At 41.4% G+C, this 22,577-nt stretch overlaps 1 protein-coding gene across 4 annotated transcripts; it reads left to right on the plus strand.

Annotated features, from left to right (window-relative positions):
- The first annotated feature begins 6,486 nt into the window (after positions 1 to 6,486).
- Positions 6,487 to 19,199, plus strand: nexn (nexilin (F actin binding protein)). Of its 4 annotated transcripts, none has more exons than XM_042057659.1 (15): positions 6,487 to 6,624; positions 9,077 to 9,737; positions 9,973 to 10,164; positions 10,690 to 10,771; positions 10,897 to 11,045; positions 12,333 to 12,551; positions 13,188 to 13,364; positions 13,915 to 14,103; positions 14,510 to 14,701; positions 15,242 to 15,292; positions 16,504 to 16,698; positions 16,928 to 17,149; positions 17,384 to 17,572; positions 17,739 to 18,102; positions 18,341 to 19,199. In XM_042057659.1, the coding sequence occupies exons 2-15, from the start codon at positions 9,135 to 9,137 to the stop codon at positions 18,352 to 18,354; spliced, it is 2,838 nt and encodes a 945-aa protein (XP_041913593.1). In that variant the 5' UTR covers positions 6,487 to 6,624; positions 9,077 to 9,134; the 3' UTR covers positions 18,355 to 19,199. The 4 variants fall into 4 exon arrangements, with proteins under 4 accessions (XP_041913593.1, XP_041913594.1, XP_041913595.1 ...); XM_042057660.1 differs by having other exon boundaries at positions 12,351 to 12,551; XM_042057661.1 differs by lacking the exon at positions 15,242 to 15,292.
- The last annotated feature ends 3,378 nt before the right edge of the window (positions 19,200 to 22,577 follow it).

Genomic DNA, 22,577 nt, shown 5'->3' on the forward strand with positions numbered 1-22,577 from the left:
CGACAGATATAAACTTTAAAGTTATTCATTATTTTCATGACTTGTTGGTCATGGATTAGACGCAATAAATAGGTTTGTAGCCACATCTAATGTTTCCAAGAGCTACTGTCAGAGATGCTCCTGCTTAAATAAGACAGTGAATTATGATCTCACATTCTTTTTTAGCCAGTGCTGTTACTTAAGATGTGCAGGTGTAAAATTTAATCAGCAAAGGAAGGCGGAAATAGTAAGTCAGAAATAGAAAGTCACACGACTCAAAAATGGCAAGTGAGCAGAGATGCAAGCTAATGCAACCTCATAATGGAAGCAGTGGGGATGAAAAACAAAACATCACTCTGGAAAAACATATGAACCATTACACACAGGATCTAAAGTGGCTCTCACCCAGTTCGAGTTCCACTTTCTGACCAACTGCAAACTTTCCCCTAGCGACAGACAACCCCCCCCCCCCCCCCCCCCCCTCAAACACACACCTGTTGCAAGAGAGTCCACCAGGGGAGCCTGACAGCTGATCCCTTTGGCGAAAGACTCCCTAATTACAAACAAACAGCTGGGAGTGCATGGCATTGTCGCCTTGTTGTATTCATGGGAATTGTAGTCATTTTTATAGCCCCCTCGGCATAATGTCCTTTGATTAATTAAGGATGTCTAAGATGATATGCATGATAAGTCTATATGTTTATTTTCATATATAACAGGTTTACTTGTTTTGGCAGTGGTTTCCAACCCTCCCAGGTTTCCACTTGTCTTCACACCCCCATTTGTGATCATTATCATTACATTTGGCAGACGCGTTTTAACCCCAAAGTGACTCCCAACAAGGGAAGCTATCAGCTGAGTGTCAAGTTATCAGGCTTTTTTGTCCAGTATATTTGATTTACCTAAATAGTTTTTTATATGATTGAACACTATTTCATCTTTTTTCCATATTACACCAAACACATTTAAAAGCTTGTTGAAATTGACACTTACATTAGCAACTTGGAACTTGAAAAATGTAGCATTGAAGTAGTTCATGGCGGCGGTCGTGGATTGGAAAGACTTGAAAGTAGAAAAATGTTCCCTGCTTGTCAAGTTTTCTATATTTTTTCTATATTTACAGTTCTTGTTATGAGATGGGACATGTACACTGAGCTAACTTAGAGACAAAAATGTAATGGTCTTGGAGGTTGCATGTACTGCACATAACTGTGTTGTATTCCCACCATGGCAGACTGCATAGGCTGGTCAGCTGTGCAGAAGCAGAGGTCACAGACTGTCCAGGTCATGACCTGCTGCTTCATCAGATTACGACCCAGCCACCTGCATGTCCACTGACTGTCTCAATCCTCAGTGGTATTCTTATTGGTTGCATTGGCCTGGTGAAATGCAAAACATCTGCACTCAGTCAGGCATCCTCTCTAAGATGCGAAGAATTTGCAGACTTCTTCAAAAACAAAGTCATTTCTATAAGGGAGGCTATTGGTAACACAAGTAATATGTTTGATAGTACACCCAAAAACAGCCCCCCAAAATTAAGGTCCTTTAGCACTATTACTCAATCTGAGCTTGGTAAAATTATAACTCAAACCGGCTCCTCAACATGTGTTTTAGATCCAATCCCTACTACATTCCTCAAAAAAGTATATGATGGCTTAGCTCCCTTTTTTCTCAAGGTAATAAATACCTCATTAGAAACAGGTATATTTCCAACTGCTTTTAAAACCGCTGTTGTGAAACCTTTACTTAAAAAGTCAAATCTTGACCATACCAATCTGAGCAACTACAGGCCTATATCAAATCTATCGTTTTTGAGCAAAGTACTTGAAAAAGTTGTTTGTAATCAGTTAAATACCTTCCTCAACGAAAACAGTATCCTTGAAAAATTCCAATCAGGTTTTAGATCAAATCACAGCACAGAAACGGCTCTAGTAAAAATAGTCAATGATCTCAGACTAGCTACCGACTCAAACAAAGTCTCAATCCTTATTCTTCTGGATTTGAGTGCGGCATTTGACACCATTGATCATAGCATCCTAATTCACCGCCTTGCGAAGTGGGTGGGTCTCTCTGATAATGCTCTAAACTGGTTTCAAACCTACATTACTGGCAGAGATTTTTATATCAGTCTAGGAGATCATGTATCTGAAAAACATGACTTGCCTTTTGGTGTGGCCCAGGGGAGCTGCCTTGGTCCCCTGCTATTTTCTCTATATATGCTTCCATTGGGAAACGTCATAAGTCAACATAATGTAAACTTCCACAGCTACGCAGATGATACCCAATTGTATCTTTCTGTTGAGCCAACTAACCCAGATGGCCTTTGCTCCCTCACTGCATGCCTAACCTCCATTAATCAGTGGATGAGCAAAAACTTTTTGAAACTAAATGATGACAAAACAGAGGTACTTCTGGTTGGACCAAAACTAAAGCGAGATATTATTCTTAGTAATCTGGGGAACTTGGCACACCAGGTCAAACCAAAAGTAACAAGCCTCGGTGTCATCTTAGATGCAGAGTTAAGTTTTAAGCCCCATATCAGTAAAGTTACTCAGACAGCCTATTTCCACTTGAGAAACATTGCCAAAGTGCGGCCCTTTTTAACTCAACAAGATGCAGAAAAACTAATTCACGCCTTTATCACTAGCAGGTTAGACTACTGCAATGCACTTTTCACTGGTCTTCCCAAAAAACATCTAAAGAAATTGGCACTCATACAGAACTCTGCGGCTAGACTTTTAACTAAGACTAAGAAGAGAGAACACATCACCCCTGTGTTGGCTGAACTGCACTGGCTCCCTATTTCCTATAGAATTGATTTTAAGGTTATGTTAATTACTTACAAAGCTCTGAATGGCATAGCACCTTCATATATCTCTGAGCTTTTAATATCTTATCAACCACAAAGGAAACTTAGATCATCCAATTCTAATCTTTTAATCGTACCCAAAGTGCTCCACAAACAAAGTGGAGAAGCTGCGTTTATCCATTATGCCCCCAAACTATGGAACACCCTGCCTCTGTACATCAAGCAGGCGAGTTCAGTAAATATTTTTAAAAAAGATCTGAAAACATACCTGTACAGGAAAGCTTTTAGTTAACTCATCTTATCCTGTAGACTACATTTTCAGATTATTCTACATCTGCTACTATTGGAGGGCGCAGCCAGCCAGAAGCAGATGGGCTCCCCCTATTAAGTCAGGTTCTGCTCAAGGTTTCTTCCTGGAATATGGGAGTTTTTCCTTGCCACAGTTGCCATATGGCGTGCTTGTGGGGGGTAAGAGGGTTAAGGCTGCCAGTCTTATGACGTCATTTTCTATATTTTTGATATGTTGCTGAGCATATCATAAACAGCAAAGAAAAGTGATTGATAATGACTGACTGACTACTATTGTGTTACATGCTTCAAATGTAAAGCACTTTGAGCTGCATTCTGTGTATGAAAGGTGCTATACAAATAAAGCTTTATTATTATTATTATTATTATTACTTCTTTTTCTCATAAATGTGTCGTCATTGGCTTGACTACCACTGGCATCCTGTATTGGCCATTAAGCATGTTTTGAAACGAAAATTCAACTAACTAGCAGCTTGCTTGTATAATATCTCATGAATTAACATGAACTCTCATTAGTCCTATGCACCATTCTTTACCTTTATCTTTTATGTAATGAACCACACACCATGTAGCCCCAATATGATCAGTCATTTGCATGTAGCTTTTCTTTTCTTGTATGGAGGCTCTTCCTTTGACTTCTATTGTAGCAGATTCTATTGTAGTATATGACATAACACACACTTTATTGGTTATGGGATTTGGCAGACGCTTTTGTCCAAAGCGACATGCAAATAAAAACAATACAATAGTTACATTTAACAGTGAACAATTTCAAATATTGGTAAGACTACATTAATGAGAATATCAATAATAAACAATAATGTCAATTCAATTAATAGCATAATGACAAAACAAATACAAATATACAAACCATAACTCAAATGCTTGCATTGCAAGCATTGGGTAACTCATATTGTAGCAAATAATACATACTGGTATTATTGCATTATGTAGACAATATCCCCACAGGGAGCCTGTTAGTATACATCCTCCGTTTGAGACAGTGTGATTGCATTTTGAGGAGATGTGCTTGACATTTGTCAGTATCTTCAATTAGTCTCAGCATTTCTTTCATTCTACTGTTCTCTATTACTGGCTATATTGTGGGCCGGTTATTACTTTTTCACGTGTTGATGTCTCTCCTCAGATGTGGGAAGTGATATTGATTGTTGTGATGACAGCCCAGTTCAGTGGGCCAGGGTGTCTCTGTGACACAGGAAAAAAAGAGACATTTCCACTGTGTGATGCAGATGCACTGCAACTATTAACCGGAAAGGACATGCCCTGGATGTACAGTGCATTGTTATTATGACTTTACATATCAGGCCTGTCTGTGGACATGTTTTCCCGACAAAGTAATTAGTCATCCGCTCTCAGAAAACAAAGTGACATTTCCACAGGGTGTCGCACTGTAATTTCTAACCAAAAAGGATGTATATTAGGTGTACAGCACATACAGTGCATGATTGTCAGGATTATTATTATTTGTGAGCCTGGGGGACGAGGATGGGGCTGCCAGGGTCCCTCCCCCAGCGAGCAGGGGGCAGAGACAGGCTGATGAGCGCTGACACTTGGTGGCTGGCTGAAGAGGTGTGAGGGCCCGTCGGTGGCAGCTGAGGCCCAGGAAGGTCCCCACTTGGGCGAGCTGTCTCCTTGGTGTTGAGCAGAGGACACAGGTGGGGGGGCTATTTCAGGAGAGCTCCGTTATTGTGGCCGCAGATCTGGAAGCCACCCCAGTATCCCCCTGCCCCTCCCCACACACACAGACACACAGAAGCATAGACACACCACCCGAGGGCAGGACAGTCCACTCTGGCCTTGGGAATTCAGGGAACTAAAGACCCAATGTTGACCCATGCAAGGAGACTTGGTCATGCAATGTAGAATATTCACAGAATTATATTTACTGTGGAATGTGTCGTCTTTGCCGTTCTTATCCCAGGTCAATGAAAATGGTCACATCTGGGGATCAGTGGTGACTGATGAAAGACCAAAACAAATCCATGTCAAATCCAAAACCGTAAATATGTTTCTGTCTCACAAGTGTTCTTTGGGCTATGTTATAAAGCTTTGATATCTGCCATATACTCCCCATCTTGTCCAATGACAGCATCAGTTTCCTAGTGGCCCAGTTGAAAGAGGTGCATGCTGGGTCTCATGTTACACTGTGCCAGGGCACTGGCATGTGTGCTGCGGGTGTCTGAAGCCTGTTTAAAGAGATGCATTAATTTAATGCTAAGTTGTGTGTACTGTAAAACTCCTTGTTCTTACAGTTTAATAAGAGATAGGTTTTGTTCACACATGTTTATTACTGGCAGTCAGGAGTCAAGACCTAAGCCATTTAGATACACAATATTGTCAGACAACTGCAGCTCAGCAGGACAGTTGTAACTATCGGAAACATAGCATCACAACTACATAATTACATTGTGAGTTAGCAACTAGCTTTTGTGAAACGTACTGTAGGCCTACCCCTAGTCATCACCAGCTGAGAGGAGTGACAGTCACATCAGGGCTGGAAAAATGTTATGAACAACAATGTTCCATTCATACACCCTGGGGAAAGCCTGAGAGTATTAGGCTAGCCTACTTACTAAAGGACATTACTGTAGGCTACATAGTGGAGGGACAACACTTGAAAACAGGTTTACTGACCACACATAGATATTCTAATGTTAAAGATTAGAATTTACAAACCACTGGAGAACAGCTGCACTTAGTAAGTTGATTATTAGACCGGAAGACTATGACAATAACGATGCCATTTGCAGGCATGTGAGGCTATGCATGCACTCTGAATTATTCCTTATACTACCCATTCAGTGATATTTTAGGTTATCAGTCTCTCCACACAGGTCCGTGTGAAAAATATCTGGGCCACTGCCTGTTAAGGGACAAACATCTCCCGGCTGTTGGACGGCTGCTGATAGGCCTATGGCCCCGCCAATGGCTCCTTGAGTGTGGATTCTTGTATATTTTGAAAAGCATGGCCCGTCACATGCGGTTTTAATCAAATATATGTATTTATATATCAAATATTAAATACAACACCTACTGTTTCATTCTGTCCTTTCCTTGATTGCATCAATTAAGAATAACCCAAATGTAGGCTATGCTATATTGAAATAACAATATTCAAAGAGATATCTGTGTCCTTGTTGCACCCATGTCGTTTTAGTTTACTTAGGAAATTATAAAGCAACTTGCGAAACTGCAACATGTCAGTTTGAATCATGTCTATTAAAGACGCTAAAAGAAGGAGTCGGAAAGGCCATGCGTATGTGCTGGAACAGCTGAGGCTATCGAAGGCCCGCCTGGAATGCGGTAACCGGCGAGAGGAACAGCACATTTATGGATACTGCCTACCGCTACGTAACTTCACCCATTCGACTTTGCGTCCCCGTAGAGGGAGCCGGACACGACCGTCTCCACACATTTGGGAATTTTGATTTGTGGTTGGCATTTTCTCCGTCGATATAACCTGAGATTTCTATGAGAGAAAGAAGTGGAATATTACTCTGAAGGAGGTAATTTAATTTCAAATGTTTTTTTTCGTGTGACAATGTACCATGATAAAAATGCACCTGCTTCACCTGCTACCGTTAATTTCCACATCAAGGAACATGAAGGCCTACATGAAGGCCTACTTGGCTTAAGTAAATAACAACTAGGTCTATTAATAACTATGAAAATTCAAAATTACAAGTGATCGATTTAAATGGGCTACTAATTCATCACAGTGAAATGGGCAGGGCAGGCAATAGCTTATGTGTAGGCTTTGCCATGTAGCCTAAATTACTTTTGGCAACATTGGGCCTTTAGTATTCTTCCTTTTAACAGCATTCTCAGGTAACTAGAAGAGGTTTTGTTATGTATTGGACAAAAATCCGATGTCCTATTCCAAGAACATATTTCTGAGAAACTTTGTTCATTTCTTTTATTTATTGATTGTAATCATCTAAATAGTGAAAGTATATAACGATAATTTCTTGTAAATCTCCTCCATATTCTTGTCAGGTGAATAATGTTTGCCATAAATAGGTAGTAATTTGACCGGGCCTATATTAGGAGTAGGTTATCCATGATTCATATGGCAGTTAGGCTAATGTAGGCCAAACACTGATTTGTGCTTTTATGCCATATTGTTCTGATGAACACATTTGTGTACATTTGCGACAGTGATATAGTTTGTTGTTAAAATGATTATGATATGTTAATGAGAAATAGATCAACACAAAGACATATTTAACACTAAATAAAAAAAAATGACATTCAAATTCAGCAGTGACAATTAGGCCTTTTGGATTTGGGCTACTTCGTCTTTTGTTTCAGGTATCTGAAACAGTGCAAGTCATTTAGGCAATGAAATGGCAGTGAGGCAGCGATCCAACTTCCATTAGTTTCAGCATTTGTAGTGGTTTTGCAAGATGTTGTCTGATCTCTGGAACCTTCTAGAACAAGACCACCAAAACAGTAAAAGGGGGGTAATCTCAACTGTCTTTTGTTCATTCCTAGAGTATTATCAGTGTCAACAGAAATAGATCAGTGGCTGTCTCCTGGTCCTAGAGGTGGTGCCATGCCATGCAATACAAATGGCATTGTGTGAATCATCTATTGTTGGTGCCATGTGTAAGCATTCCAGGTTAGGAAAAAAATTAAGCATTGTAAATCAGGTGATAAGAATTAACTAATTCAACAATGGGGTTGAAGCAGTAAGTTGTTACTACACAACTGTTAATGACACCATATTTATAAAGTAGCGATGTCTCCTTTTATGCTATGCCCTTGGGTTTAGCTAGAAGAAAGTACTTTAAGCACAGCAAGTGTTGGGAACATGATACAGCTCAGTGACGTTAAGTTCATCAGGGGCAAAAAGGTTTATAGCTCAAACCCAGCAACCAAGCATTTTGACAGCTAAACATCCCCCAATACTACTACAGCAGCACAATTCAATTAATTTGGGAGTTTCACTGTAAAGGTGGTCCCTATGAGAAATAAAGCAGTACAGTAACCAAACAGTAGAGTAAATATGGCTTTACAACTCTGGGACTGGCACTGCAGACCGTTAGCCCAGGCCTGGCAGCAAGAATCTCCTGGCACTTTTGTGAGGAGTCTGTTGACCGACATGTGGTGCTGACCCCCTCTCTGTCCCGCCACGTATCTCTGATCCAAAATAGCCCAGGTCACATGTCCTAAAACACAGAAGTGGGTTATAATTAGGGTCTGGACAATGTAGTGGCTCAGCATACTAGGGCAGCCGCCTCAATCTCTCTCAGCAATGGCTCCCACAGAGTAGGCCAAGAGGCCGCCATCTTGTTTCAAAGACACAACAGGGTAAAATGAACAAATTAAGGACTAGCCTATATATTTAGATTAAAAGATTTCACTATTCAAAAAACGGTTAAATGATTTTGAAGTTTTGTTGTTGAGGGTTTTGACGAAGGATATAGTTCTTAGCATACATTTTATTTTCAGGGTTAAAGGTTCTCTGAGTACGGTAGGGTAATGTCACTTCTGTTGATGTTTCAAACAAAACAGAGAGCTAGTTCGCCCCTCCCTCCCGTGCAATTGAAGCTGGCGTGAATGCGCATCTCGTCAGTGATTGGCTGGAACAGTTTGCTATGTTTCATGGTCCAGGCTGGACCAGGCTGTTTTTGTTGCCGTTTTTTAAGCCTGGGCTGTCCACAAAGACCTCGTTTTTTTACACTTTTTTTTTAGGGGACAGGCAGCTAGCGGATCGTGATGAGATGTTTGCTGTATGTGACAAAAATGTTTTAGTTTAGAAACCGGGTAACATGACTTAAACTTGATGTAATGAAATTCAATGTCTTTTTTTCTTCTGAGCTGGGGTATACATATACAATATCCTCCCCTCTTGAATCCAAAGTTATATTCTTTTTAAGGCTTGGAGATTTGAATATTATTAAACATTACTTTGACATGCAGACTCATGTGCATCTATACGTTCTGTCCAAACAGCCTCCAGTACAAGGAATTTGAAAGTGGGCTGCGTCACTGAGTGTGAAGGAGAGCAACCATGGCTGAAGTGGCGAGCATGAGCAACCTGGAAACCATGGAGACTGTTGATAGCATGAATGACACAGAGGAGGTTCACACTGAGGAAGAGGAGGTTCACACTGAGGAAGAGGAAGAAGAAGAAGAAGAAGAAAAAATCACAGAGGGGGTCCAAAGCTCAAATGACAACGCAACGACAGCAGATGAGGCCAAGGAGGATAAGAGTGCAATGGAAGAGGAAAAGGCTGACACACTCAAAAGTGAGGATGCACAGGCTATGCAGGATGTAAAGATGGATGCAGAGAGTGTGAGTGAGGATGTTAACATGAAGGATGTACAAAGCAGTGCTGATACTGAAAAGGTAAACAATGTGGCCAGTATGAATGGTGATGCCAAGGAGCCTGAGACACAAACTATGAATGGAGTTGAGAGCATGGATGAGGACAAAAAGAAAACTGACAGTCAAGCAGACGCTAAGACTGAGACCAAACGGACGAGGAGCAGGAAAGGAGCCAGAGGGGAAGGGAGAGCTCAGAGGGACGCCAGCATGACAGACATAAAGAACATTGCCGATGTCGTATGTGAGGAAGATGATAATGTAAATGAAGTGCAGATAAAACAAGAGGTACGGCACCACATGCCTTGTGTCAGTGAGTGTCAAAGCTCAAAATATGAACATCCAGATCCATATCCAGAAGTCAAATAGTCAAATATCAGAATAGTCATCTTATGCGTGGTTATGATTCTTCTAGTGTTTTTCTCAGTTGCATTTATCTAATCTCTGTGTCTCTTCCATGTAAGTGACTCTATCTCTCTCTCTCTCTCTCACACACACACACACACACACACTCACATTAAAGAAACTCTTCAAAGCCGCTAAGCCAGTGCAGAGGAGCTACGTGCCAAAGATTGGAAAAGGAGACGTAAAGAACAAGTTTGAGGCCATGCAGAAGGCCAGGGAGGAGCGCAGCCGGGCAAGGAACCAGGATGAGCAGGCTAAGAGGAAGGAGCAGTACATCAAGGAGAGAGAGTGGAACCGCCGCAAACAGGAGGTCAGCATTCACATCACCTCACATTGGCCAGCCCTGACTGATGTTGTCTTAGCAGACATGGCTATTCATACCCCTGTTAAATTTCTGTACATTGAAAGTGGCAATTGATCTATTCATTTTGTATATTTATACATATATTTACATTTATATTGATATAGGCTATGATATGATTATTTATGTATGATGGATTCATACCTAAAATTGATGATTTAGTAAGACTTTACTTCTTTATTAAGAGTACAGTTGTCATATAATTGTTGTCTTTGGCATAATGATTGCCGCTCATCAACCGGATGTCCACTCTGTCTTGTCTTGCCTGTCTGCATGCCTGTTGATCCCTTACCATGTCACAGGAGATATACCCAATCAGCAGTTTCCTTCAAGGTCATGTGATGCCTCCCTTATGGGGATTAGGCAGTCGGGCTTGCTGGTACCAGCATGGCTCCTGAGCTAGCAACTGTGCAAGGCAGATGATCCCAGATAAACCGTCACCTCACGGCGCTCTCACCATCTGATCTGTTGCAGATAAAAGAGCTCTTAGCATCCAGCGATGAGGAGGACGTGAAACCAGCAAAAACGGAGAAATCGTATGTTCCCAAGATCACAGGTAGGGTTGACCCCGGAGATTTGACCTAGAGTGGAGTAGGAGTTCTGGACAGGGCAGTAAAACGTAGCAGCCTCTTCAAAAAAAGTCAAAGCGACTTACAGGAGGGTGGCCATGTGCTTCTGCAGGCAGCGTGAAGGGAAAGTTTGCTGAGATGGAGAAACAGAGGCAAGAGGAGGAGAGGAAGAGGACAGAGGAGGAGAGGAAGAAACGCGTTGCACAGGAAACCCTGGAGAAGGCAAAGATCCAGAAAGAGCTGGCCAAGAAGGCCGAGGAGGTAAGATGGCAAAAGGTGAAGGACAGTATGTGTGCGTGTGTGTGTTTGTTTGTCTGTGTGTGTATGTTTGTCTCTCTGTGTGTGTGTGTGTGTGTGTGTGTGTGTGTGTGTGTGTGTGTTTTGTAGTGAAGGGCAGTGGCAGTACAGATTCAGCATGCAAAGGTCAATGATCTGCCCCCCGTGGGGTGAATCTTGTTCCATGAATCAGTAATGATTCAGGTAATCCGCAGCAAACACCCTGATGAGTTATTTTAAGTAACAGTTGAAAGCTCTACCGTATGTGTAGGCTGAGCCTAAATCCTGCACTGGAGTAGAATGGCAGAAGACAAGTGTGTGGCGTCACTGATCTAGGCACTTGGTGTTCATTGACACATTTATAGATCTCCCATGAATCAGTTTGGGTAGGGATGTATTCTGGATCCCTAAAATTGTTAGTTGACTTTTTCTACATTTCAGATCATATGCAGTATGCTGAATACGATACTCTAACACCAGTACAATACGTCAGAAGGCAGAGTAAGTTAGATCTGGCGTCTATTTGGCCTGTTCAGTATTCAGCTCATTCACCTCAGCAAAGCCTTCCAAAAAGGAAACATGACGCTGAATGTGCCATTAGTGAACAGGAAACCATCATCTATTAATATAGATCACTGGAGCCCTGGGGTTAAATGCACTCAATCCCCATCAACAATGCATTTAATCTTGTAATTTTATTTGCACAGGAGGACATGCGGGGTGCTGTAGATTTTGTAAGGTGTTAACTCTGGCCACTGACACACATTAAAGAGCCAGAGCCAAAACAGAGGAAGTTGGCAAGCGTGTCCAACGTCGACGTGAGAGACTGGAAAGTGTTTCCCACACCGCAGTCTGGCGAAACTGGCCACAGTCCCTCCGCACTTTCGGACAGAATTAGAACTCCCTATCTCACACTGACCCAGTGCAAATGGCGGCCAGAGAGGCCAAAGGAATGTCCTCCTTACTGAGTGATCTTATCTAGAAATGCGTTTGTGTGTGTGTGTGTGTGTGTGTAACAGAGAAACCGTAGTGTATACTGTTGTTGTTGTTGTTGTTGTGATTGTGTGTCTGTCTATGTGTTATAGTGAGCTTGTAGATTTGGTGATGAGTGTGTGTGTGTGTGTGTGTGTGTGTGTGTGAGTGAGTGAGTGAGTGAGTGAGTGAGTGAGTGTGTGTGTGTGTGTGTGTCTGTTTGAAGAGGAGAGAATGAGAGAGGAGAAAGAACGCTTCGCAATTCCTCCTAGAGTGACACAATGCTGTGGCTGTCATAAGACACACTCTACTTTACAGGAAGGAGACGATACCATCCTGGTGCGAGTGGTCCCAGCCAAGCCATTCAAACCTCCAGGTAAGATTAAGATGAACTTCGAGGACATGGAGAAGAGCCGTGAGGAGGAGGAGAAGAAGAAGGCCGAGGAGGAGAAGAAGAAGAGATATGACGAGAACAGGCGCTCCTTCCGCGAAGTTAAGCGCCGCTCCATGGCCCCACAGGTGCACAAACAGATCCCATAAAAGCCTTTTCTTCCCTACAATGTGTTAGGGAGAAGATAATCAACATTTTACAGACGTTTCAGAGTATTGTATCAGAAAGTAACATTTCTGCTGTCAGCCGATAAATAGGCTACTATTCATTAGTTTATGATATATAGCATCCTAACAAGCACCTCTGTTTGGGTGTCTGTTCTCTCAGAGCTAAGCTACACAAGGCATGTAACTGAAACGTTCCGTTCCCGTTGCGTCTGCTGCAAAAATTAGCTTCCACTATAATCAATGGAAGTAGCTGCCCCAGACGTGATAGTGGCGCGTACATTTGAAAAAAATAGACCATTCTTCTAAAATGGATTTTACATGTCGCAAATGAAACGCTTCAGTTATGCGCCTGGTGTAGCTTCTCTGTCAGTTCTTTTTCCATTATTGTATTAGAAATAACAATAAACAGTAAAAAGGATGGTTTCTCTTTCATGTCATTCTATTCTTGTATTTATAGTATTTTTGGTAAGGCAGATTCTGTAGAGGCCATTTGTAAACTGACGGATGTAATGTTCATGCTGCATTAATAAATTACCTTCATCATGACTTTTTGTCATACCCAAGAGTACAGCTAATGTTCGACCGTGTCTCCCACAGAATGAGGAGGATGTGCAGCCCAGAGAGAGGGAGCAGGTGTGTCCTGGCAAGCTGAAGATGACGTTTGAGGAGCTGGAGAAGGAGCGGCAGGAGCAGCAGAGGAGGCAGGCTGAGGAGGAGGCCAAGCGGCGCCTGCTGGAGGAGAAGAAAGCCTTTGAGGAGGCCAAGTCCCAAATGGTAATGAACACAGAAACAATAAGGGCTGTACAATGTGGGGAAAATATCTAATTTTTTTCTGACAGATATTCCAATTGCGATTTGATTTGCGATATAATTTTTGAGTCAAGATTTGAGTCAAGTTAATTATTTTAAATTTTGCTTTAAATTGGGCCACTTCTGAAAGGTGAGCATGTAAGCACAGTTCTTCTGTTAACTGAGCTTCACTGTGTGTCACACAAGGAGGATGACATGAATATTAAAATAGATGAGACAAGATTAACCATAGGAACAGAGTTATGAACGGCACAATTAATTGCTGCCTTTGCGATTAGGAAATTGCACTGGTCCAAATTGTGTTTTCAATAAAAATAAATGGATTAATTGTGCAGCCCTAGAAATTAACAGACGGCTGGACATGATGCATTGATATAAAACTACATGCCAAAAGAACTGGCACAAGAACTCAATGCAATGTTTTTTCTAACTTTTCTACAATTAATATGATATATGATATCTTGCATGTATTTTATATAATTCCTTGTTATAGTTACATTGTTGTTTTGTTCAGGGGGATGATGAGGAAAGCATGCAAGATGACCACGGAGACAAGGAGGAGTTCAGGCCAGGCAAGCTGAGGCTGAGCTTTGAGGAGCTGGAGAGGCAAAGAGTGGAGGAGGAACGCAAGCGGGCGGAGAAGGAGGCCAAGAGACGGATGGAGGAGGAGAGGAGAGCTTTCGCAGAGGCCAGGAAGAGCATGGTCTGTATTGCGTTATCCTTCAAAGATATTGTTTTGTATTGACTTATTTTTTATATACTACACTGTGTATCAGCTATGTCACTACAAAGGTATTGTACGCAATTTTTAAGACATTTCTAACCCGTAACACTATTCGTCACATTTAGCAAATATCCCCTCACAATCCGCTAGCTGTCTAATCTGTGTACAAAAAAAAAACGATCATACACTGTACTGTATTGACTGTTCCAGTCAATCATCGAAAGGGGAGGGGTAAAAAAACACTCTCTGGTATCAACAAATGTGATGTCATCCAGAATAGCTTACAGTATTTTTAATGACTTTAATAACATATGCAGTGTAGTGCCTATTAAGTTTTTTGAGTATTAACGCACATTTCTGACTGACTCTGTCTTTTTTTTCATAGCTCCTAGATGAGGACGACGACGTCTTGCTGGCCATGATCAATGCTGAGGGTGCCAAACCGGGGAAGCTGGGCATCAGCTTCGAGGAGCTGGAGAGGCAGAGGAGGGAGGAGGAGCAGAAGAGAAAGGAGGAGGAGGCCAAGCGCCGCTTGGAGGAGGAGAAGAGGCTCTTTGCCGAGGCTCGCAAGAGCATGGTAGGGTGGGGGAAAAAACGACAGCAAAGAAAGACAAAACAAAAAAAAAACAAATTGGCGTGTGTCCCGTAACGTGTCAGCATGAATCAGACCTGCCACCTGTCCAACACTAATTTCTAACAAACAGGAAAATAGACCCTGCAATACCAGCACATGTCTCCGTCTCATTTTGCTTCCCTGTAGGTTGAGTCTGCGTTTAATGTGTCAATTTATGCAATGCTTAATTAAAACTAACACAGTTGAATTAACTCAATAACAACGTAGCTGGCAAGTGTCTTGCAAAACATGCAGTCTTGCAGTGTCTTGCAAAGCATGCAGTCTTGCTTATTATTCTGATATCATCTGAGCACAGATCAAAAACAGATCAATACCCCTGAGCTAACAGTTTGTTCACCCCGAGTTCCACAGTTCCTAATAAAGTTCTAATGAAGTCTGACTTCAACTATCAACACAACAAGCCAGTTTTTTTTTATTTTAACTCGAATGTGCTCAAATGGTATACGTTCAACGCTTCTCTGTTCTGCAAATTATGTTTTTAAGAGCCCAGGAGGGGATCAGGAAAGGTCAATGACTTCATATGGAGATGGAGAAGTAAGACACTTTCCATTTCACATTCGAACTGACTGCTGTTCCTATGTCATTAAGGCTATACTCTTGAACTCAGAGTAGGATGTTCTTACAAAACCTTGGCCAGTTGTAAGACATCTTCAAGAGAATCCCTTGTTTTGTTATCCAAAGCTCCAAAGAGTGCATGCATGTTAGCCTGACGTAGCCAGACTCAATTCTATTTAGAATTTGAGTCTGATACTACACCATTGGGACGTGATTATGTGGCGTTTCAAGCGGGCCTATACCGTGGATCCTGTAGGGAGAACAGCCAAAACATCCTTCCTCTCGGGAAATGCCTTAATCACTTTTTTCTGTTCGTTTTTTAAAGTTATTGCGCTGTCAATATATTGCACAACAGATGTGATAGCAACATCTTAACATAGCTTCTCAAGCGACTAGGGTTGTAACGGTACACAAAAATCACGATTTGGTGTGTAGCCTACTGTACCTCGGTTTTTAAATCACAGTTTGGTAAACAAAAAAAATGGTACAGTAAGCCTGTAGGTACTGCTAGCCTAAAATTCTCTGACAATATTTTTGATGCACAATGGGATTAGTCAAATAGTTTTTGAAAAGTTGTCGAATGTTTTTGACCTTAACTGACTAAACTGACATATGGTCCACTAATTATTGCTTGTGTGGGAACTTGAATTAGAAACATGGTCCGCAAGCAAAAAAGACCACTGTTGAAGACCACATTTGGTACATTCAGTAGGCCTATACATGTATCGAACCTAGCTTGCTGTAGGCTACCTAAATGGTTTGCTATGAATATGTGTACCTTTACACCCCTTCTAGCGACAGCCTTTTTTGCAAACAAAATCATATATCCATCATCGTATAAAGCCCGCCCAGACGATTTGATTGGTCGCCCAGTTTTCATACTGGCAAAGAGGCTTCTCGGGTCCAGACTGAATTTCCCGACCTCAAATTTTGTGGGGGCGGGTTAAATTCAGGCTGGCTTCCAGGCTACATGCATGTATGAATATACTGTCAAATGTATAGATGTTGTATATGTATGTCTTGTTGCACTTAGAGCCAAAAGCTTGCTACGCTATCACCAGCCATATTCATTACATGCAGAAATCACCAGACTTTCAGACTAATACATAATGCATAGCTATAAGATCTGTAGTGTAGATCTGTAGCCAAGACTATGGGGTTATGCAGTGGCTGGCTGTTTGTCTCAACAGGTACAGGACGATGAGGAGGGTCTGGTGAAGACAACATCTCAGGAAGCCCTGCACCCTGGGAAACTGGAGATCAACTTCGAGGAGATGCTGAAGATGAAAGAGGAGGCCGGGAGGAAACGCAAGGAGGAGGAGAGGCGGAAGAAAATGGAGATGGAGAAGAAGGAGTTTGAACAGCTTCGACAAGAGATGGAGGAGGTCTGTTAGCTCTGACAGTGCCCTAACATTCAGATATAACAACTATTTCGACACTTTTAGTTTAGTATTCTTACTGTAGTGCTCAACGAGGAACATTGATGGTGACAATGGACAGTAATTAATGGTTTTAGAAGTCGTACTTTTATGTTATTATAGCATTTTATAAAATGACATACATGGGGTAGATAGTACTTTAACCATTCTTAATGACTTATTGGATTTCTTGAAGGATGAGGTGAATGAAAGCTCGGAGACGGTGAGTGCTGAGTATGCAGAGCTCACAAAGCTGAAGCGAACTGGTTCCATTCAAGCCAAGAACCTGAAGTCCAAGTTTGAGAAGATCAAGCAGCTGACTGACGAGGAGATCCAGAAGAAAATTGAGGAGGAGAGAGCGAGAAGGAAAGCCATTGACCTTGAAATCAAAGAGAGGGAAGCGGAACGATTCCAGGAGGTACTGCAAGAGCATGCTTTCTCACTCGTCTCCAATAGAAATTAACGTCTGTCTTTTTCAGAGATGAGTTGAGTGCCCGCTCTCCTGGTCCATGCCTGAGACTATTTCTATCTAAATAAACTCAATATTAATTATCACAAGCCTTGCTCTATGGCCATAATGAAAACTGGACCCTTGTATCCTTTGAAGTATTTGTCATAACAGAATTTAAGTTGAGGGGTTTTGTCTGCATAGGATGAAGAGGAAAACAGACATGACGCTGCAAAAGAGATGGACGCGCCATTTAAGCAGAAGGTGGACATGCGTGCACGCTTTGAGCAAATGGCCAAGGCCCGCGAGGAGGAGGAGAGGAGGAGGATTGAGGAGCAGAAGTTGCAGAGGATGCAGTTTGAACAGCAGGAGATTGATGCGGCTCTCCAAAAAGTAAATTGCAAGAGGATGCCACTGTGCAAGAGCTAAGACTGACACTGAGTTTTGACCTGTTGCATGGACAGTGCCACATGCATGAGTGGTGTTTGGCGGCGTGATACTTCCATTTTAAAAAAAGAATGTGTTTTTGTGGTAAGATCTGTGATGTGTTTTGTGGCAGACAAAGGACGATGAGGAAGAGGAAGAGGGAAGCATCATCAACGGCTCAGCAGCCTACGATGATGAAGAGGACCACGCCAGGTCCGGGGCCCCATGGTTCAAAAAGCCCCTGAAAAACCAGTCAGTGGTGGACGCCGAGCCTGTCCGGTTCACAGTGAAGATCACAGGCGAGCCCAAACCCGAGGTCACCTGGTGGTTCGAGGGAGAAATGCTCCCGGACAGCGAGGACTACCAGTACATTGAGCGCGGGGAGACATACTGCCTCTACCTGCCGGAAACCTTCCCTGAGGACGAGGGAGAGTACATGTGCAAAGCCGTCAACAGCCGAGGCACAGCCGCCAGCACATGCATCCTCACAGTGGAAAGTAAGAGTGCTCCCCCCACTAAGCTCTTGCTTTCAAGTGCTCCCCCCACTAACTTCACTGCACGCTGGCATGATCTCCCCTTCAACATTTGCTGACTAACCCAGAGTGGACTGCATGCACCTCTTCCTCATCTATGTTTATTATTATCTTCATCACTATTGCCAACAGCATGGTCGCAACAGCATCTTAATCATCCTCAAGCTTCTTTGGATAACAGCCTTCTCTTTTTCTTTTCTAGCGGAGGACTACTGATTCACCCCTTCTGTGGAACTTTCCCCTTGGTTTTTTTCTGTTGTTTTTTTGTAAATCTTGATCTTCATTTCTCATGGTAGGGCCAAACAATAGGGAGGAGGCAGCAGCATTACATTATTATGTCATATTTTCTTTCTTTCTTTCTCTTACCATTCCTCCAAAGGAGAACATAAACTGCTATCAGTGCAAAAATGTTGTTTACATATAACTGTACACAAACCTGCACTTACTGACAGTAATCATGCTCAAATCTAAAAGAAATCTGTGCCAAAACTCAAGTTTTGCTCCCATGTGTGGTTGCTATCATGAATTGTGCATAAATTATACTGTTTTTAAAACTCTTACATGAAACTTTTGCAGGGTTTGGTCCGAGACCCTCATTATACTGATGATTTACAACAGTAACAAATAAGATAAAATTATCTAAAATGATATTCCTTCTTATGATTTGATGTTTCTTTTTTAAGCTCAAAATGAGTATCAAAAGTGTAGTTTTGCATACCAATTAGAATTTCTGTTTAGAATCTTTTACTTTTACATTTTGTGATTTAAGTATCTGATTTATGTTCATTATGACTGAATGTAAGTTTTCATATCTCCAAAAGTTTTTCATGTACCGAATGTTGACTCTAGCAGAATTGACATTAAGGCACTGTAATAGCACTAGCCTATAACAGTAGTTACAAATAAGGCTTTGGTTAGACAGAATATTTCTGATAAATGAAAATTATAATAAAAAAAAACTTAAAATAGCAATCTGGTGACACCGGTGTCTTTTTCATAGTTAACGTAACATAATTTGGTTCAAGCATGAGTTACAATAAATCACCAAGTTGTCCATATCAGAGTTTGTTGGATGATGTCTTCTATTAAGATGAGGCTTGGCTCAGAGGTTGGCAACCTTAACTCTCAAAAGAGCCATTTTTTGACCAGAAATAAAAAAAAGAAATCTGTCTGGGGCCACACAAATATGTGAGCCCATGAAATCCAGGGAGGCCTCAGCATATTGGTCTGAATTAGCTTCACACACCATCACCTAAATCAGGGGTTGGAAGTACCCTGTTGGAAGTACCCTAACCGTTTTACATTGCCCAATGTTTTTCTCCACATTATAATAATCAGATTCATGATGATAATTATAACAATACAATTCTGTTAGCATGTAATAACCTTAACATTTCTGCTCAGTGTTCAAATGTTTTCCCTGACGATCTACACAAACAAATTTGATTTGTTTTACTCCAAATATTTTTACACTATTACTGACCTGGTAAGACATAGACTGTATAAATAATGAAAAGTCCAGCAAAGTATAAAGGTAAAGTAAGGAGCACCAGGATATGACATATTAAGCAGATACATTTCAGCTGACAGTTTTCAAAACATTTCTCTGTTTTTTTTATACATTTTACTCTGGGTATAGGCTACACATTTCCAGTAGTTAATAACGTAAGGATGGTAGCCTGGAGATTCCAGACCCAAATCTGAAAGATTAAGGGTCTGCCCATGACTAATGTAATGGCCCATGGCCCAGTACTATTTTCAATAGTACTATTTCAATTTTAGACAAAAAGCCAGGGAGTCACCAGAGAGGGGCTGAAGGGCCACATGTGGAGCTGACCCCTGGTCTTGACCTATTCAGGTCAAGGCAGAATAGTAGGCAACCCATCTCCTCATGCACCCACACATTGTTTTGGCTTTGTCATAAATTAGGGGAGAATGGGGATGGTTGCAACAAGGGGATCAGGAATGATACAGTGATGATATACTGCACATGCTCAGTTAACCTCTCCTCCTTCCTGGGAGAAAGCAGCCATGTGGCCATTCTTTCTACAAGAATAGCCTACTTTTCAAGGTAGGCCTAAAAGTATATGTTTTTTTATGGATTAATAAAGAACACATTTCAATAGTCAGCTATCACCCCTAATTTTCTTCTCTCTACCCTCATCGACACACACACACACACAGGGGTGGACAGTAACTACATTTACTTGACTGTACTTAAGTATGATTTTTGAGTATCTGTACTTAACTTGAGTAAATATTTTTGGAAACTTTTTTTGGAAACTTTTTCTCCACTATGTTTGAAAGACAAATACTGTACTTTTGACTCCACTACATTTGAAATATGAGCATGAAGTACTCATTAGGCCTACTTTTAACCACATTTTGTTCCTTGAATGCAATAATACGATAGACCATCTTGAAGTTAATTTTTTCAATAATTAAATTTGAACTTGGCTGAATTGGCTGTGGTAATGATGGTGACAACATATTCTTCATCAGAAGATTCAGAACATCCTCCATGTAGCCTGGGAGACGAACCTGTTAGCAATTGAGATTTGAGAAGTGGTCTGGTGTTAACCAGGCTATCCTCCATGATCATTGTGAAATTGGAATGAAATTAGACAATCACCTGACATTCACCATTAGCTAGATCTTTAGCCTACATCATTAATAATAATCTACTCATAACTGAGTTCTCTGGTTTTGTATTCGGCAGTGAAAATGTTTTAGATTTGTGAACAGAAAATGAATACTTATTTAAATTATATTATTGCATCCAGTTGCAAAGTTATAAAAATAGGTAAAATGTGTTTATTGGATGTAAGGAACTAAAGGTTTGTTCAAGTCCTATGACCGACCAAAATATGCATACCCTATTAATGGCCAAATTAACATTACATTACAATACATTAAAAAGGAAAATACCTGTAGGCTACTTCTGAATAGCCTAAGTAGGCCTATTTTTAAAAGTAGCCTACTTCTGTACTTCAACTTTCGCTTGTATTGGAGTAATATTTGACAAGGCTATCTATACTTTCACTTAAGTAAAGGGATTTTGTAGGCAACTTCGTCCACCTCTGCGCGCACACACACACACACACACACTTAACTGTGCATCTGCAGACTCCGTTTGTATAAATGACTTAACTGGAGTCTGCAGATGCACACTTAATAGGCTACTTTCCAACATTCACACACAGTTCAGTTAAGTAACATTTCACGGAAGTAAGCCATAATTTCAGTGTCTTGATTCTTGAATTTCCCCTGGAGATCAATAAAGTATCTATCTATCTATCTATCTATCTATATATCTATCTATTTTGATTTTTGAAAGTAGGCTATCCTGGTAACGTTAGCCTTTTTGTATTTCAAATGCAGGCCTTAGCTAGCCTAGAAATCTGGCCCGCCAGGCTAGGCCTTAGCCTAGCCTATTTGAAAATCAAAATTTCTTTTACTACTCTTTGTTTTTGTAGGCTAGCCTGGAGCCACATTACCTTAGTGAAGACCAGTGCACAAATGAAATAAAGAAATGTTAAAGAATGACTTTACTTATCTGAATGAATGTTACAACTGCCCATAGCTGTCAACCCTCCCGTTTTTTCCGGGTTTCTCACGTATTTTAACTTTTTTCCCGCTTTAATATTTTCCCGTAAATATCCCGTATTTTAACAATCTCATAACATTAGCTCTACCATCGGACTTGTCAGTCTCTGTACTGTTGTCCTGTTGCTACACCCTTGCACTTCCAACGAAACAGATGTTTTCAAAGCATCGTTTTGCTTGCTTGAAGGCGACAGTGAGACTATTTAAGATGATGACGTGATTGTCGTGAGAGCACGATTCAGTGGCACCCATCCGCATAGTGTAGGCTACGGCGACTCGGCCTACCACTCGGCTACGAGTAGAGAAATAATTCCCCGTTTGAATTCACTCTAAGTTGGCCTACCATAACTTCCCAACTCTGCACTGTATCCCATAAACTGCATGACCGGCTATTTATATTTTCTCTCTAAAATAACCAAATGCATTTGTTCAACTTTATGAAGAAGAATTACGCCCTATAGGCTACTTGGAACGCACACTTTTTGTTTGCAGAGAGAATGACAACGCACAGGGCCATCGATTAGGCTACAGAACTTTAGCCTTGCTAGGGCTGTATAAAGTTGACCAAATTAATATAGGCTGTTGTTAGGCGTAAATAAAGTAGGCTACTTTGTTGTATTGTTTAGCTGACCAATGCACGAGCTTGCAATTATGAAGCAAACCAATTTCAAAGCTCAATGTTGACAGCTATGCAACTGCCCCTGTGGACCGGCCATAGACAGTAAAAGATAGGGACCAGGCACTCTCCCCTACTCCGTCTCTTTTTCACTAGGTGGCTCTGTTGCACGGCTCTTGCGGCTCTGGCGTGTCCATTTTGACACGTGGTTCTGAAC

The sequence above is a fragment of the Alosa sapidissima genome, chromosome 12, assembly GCF_018492685.1.
Source record: "Alosa sapidissima isolate fAloSap1 chromosome 12, fAloSap1.pri, whole genome shotgun sequence".
NCBI lineage: Eukaryota > Metazoa > Chordata > Actinopteri > Clupeiformes > Clupeidae > Alosa > Alosa sapidissima.

Excerpts from the sequence above, each read along its gene's own strand:
- nexn (XM_042057659.1), top strand. The coding sequence starts at position 9,135 with ATGGCTGAAGTGGCGAGCATGAGCAACCTGGAAACCATGGAGACTGTT. Across the intron at positions 10,772-10,896 it reads GTATGTTCCCAAGATCACAG|GCAGCGTGAAGGGAAAGTTT; the intron begins GTAGGGTTGACC and ends GTGCTTCTGCAG. Across the intron at positions 14,702-15,241 it reads CCGAGGCTCGCAAGAGCATG|AGCCCAGGAGGGGATCAGGA; the intron begins GTAGGGTGGGGG and ends TATGTTTTTAAG.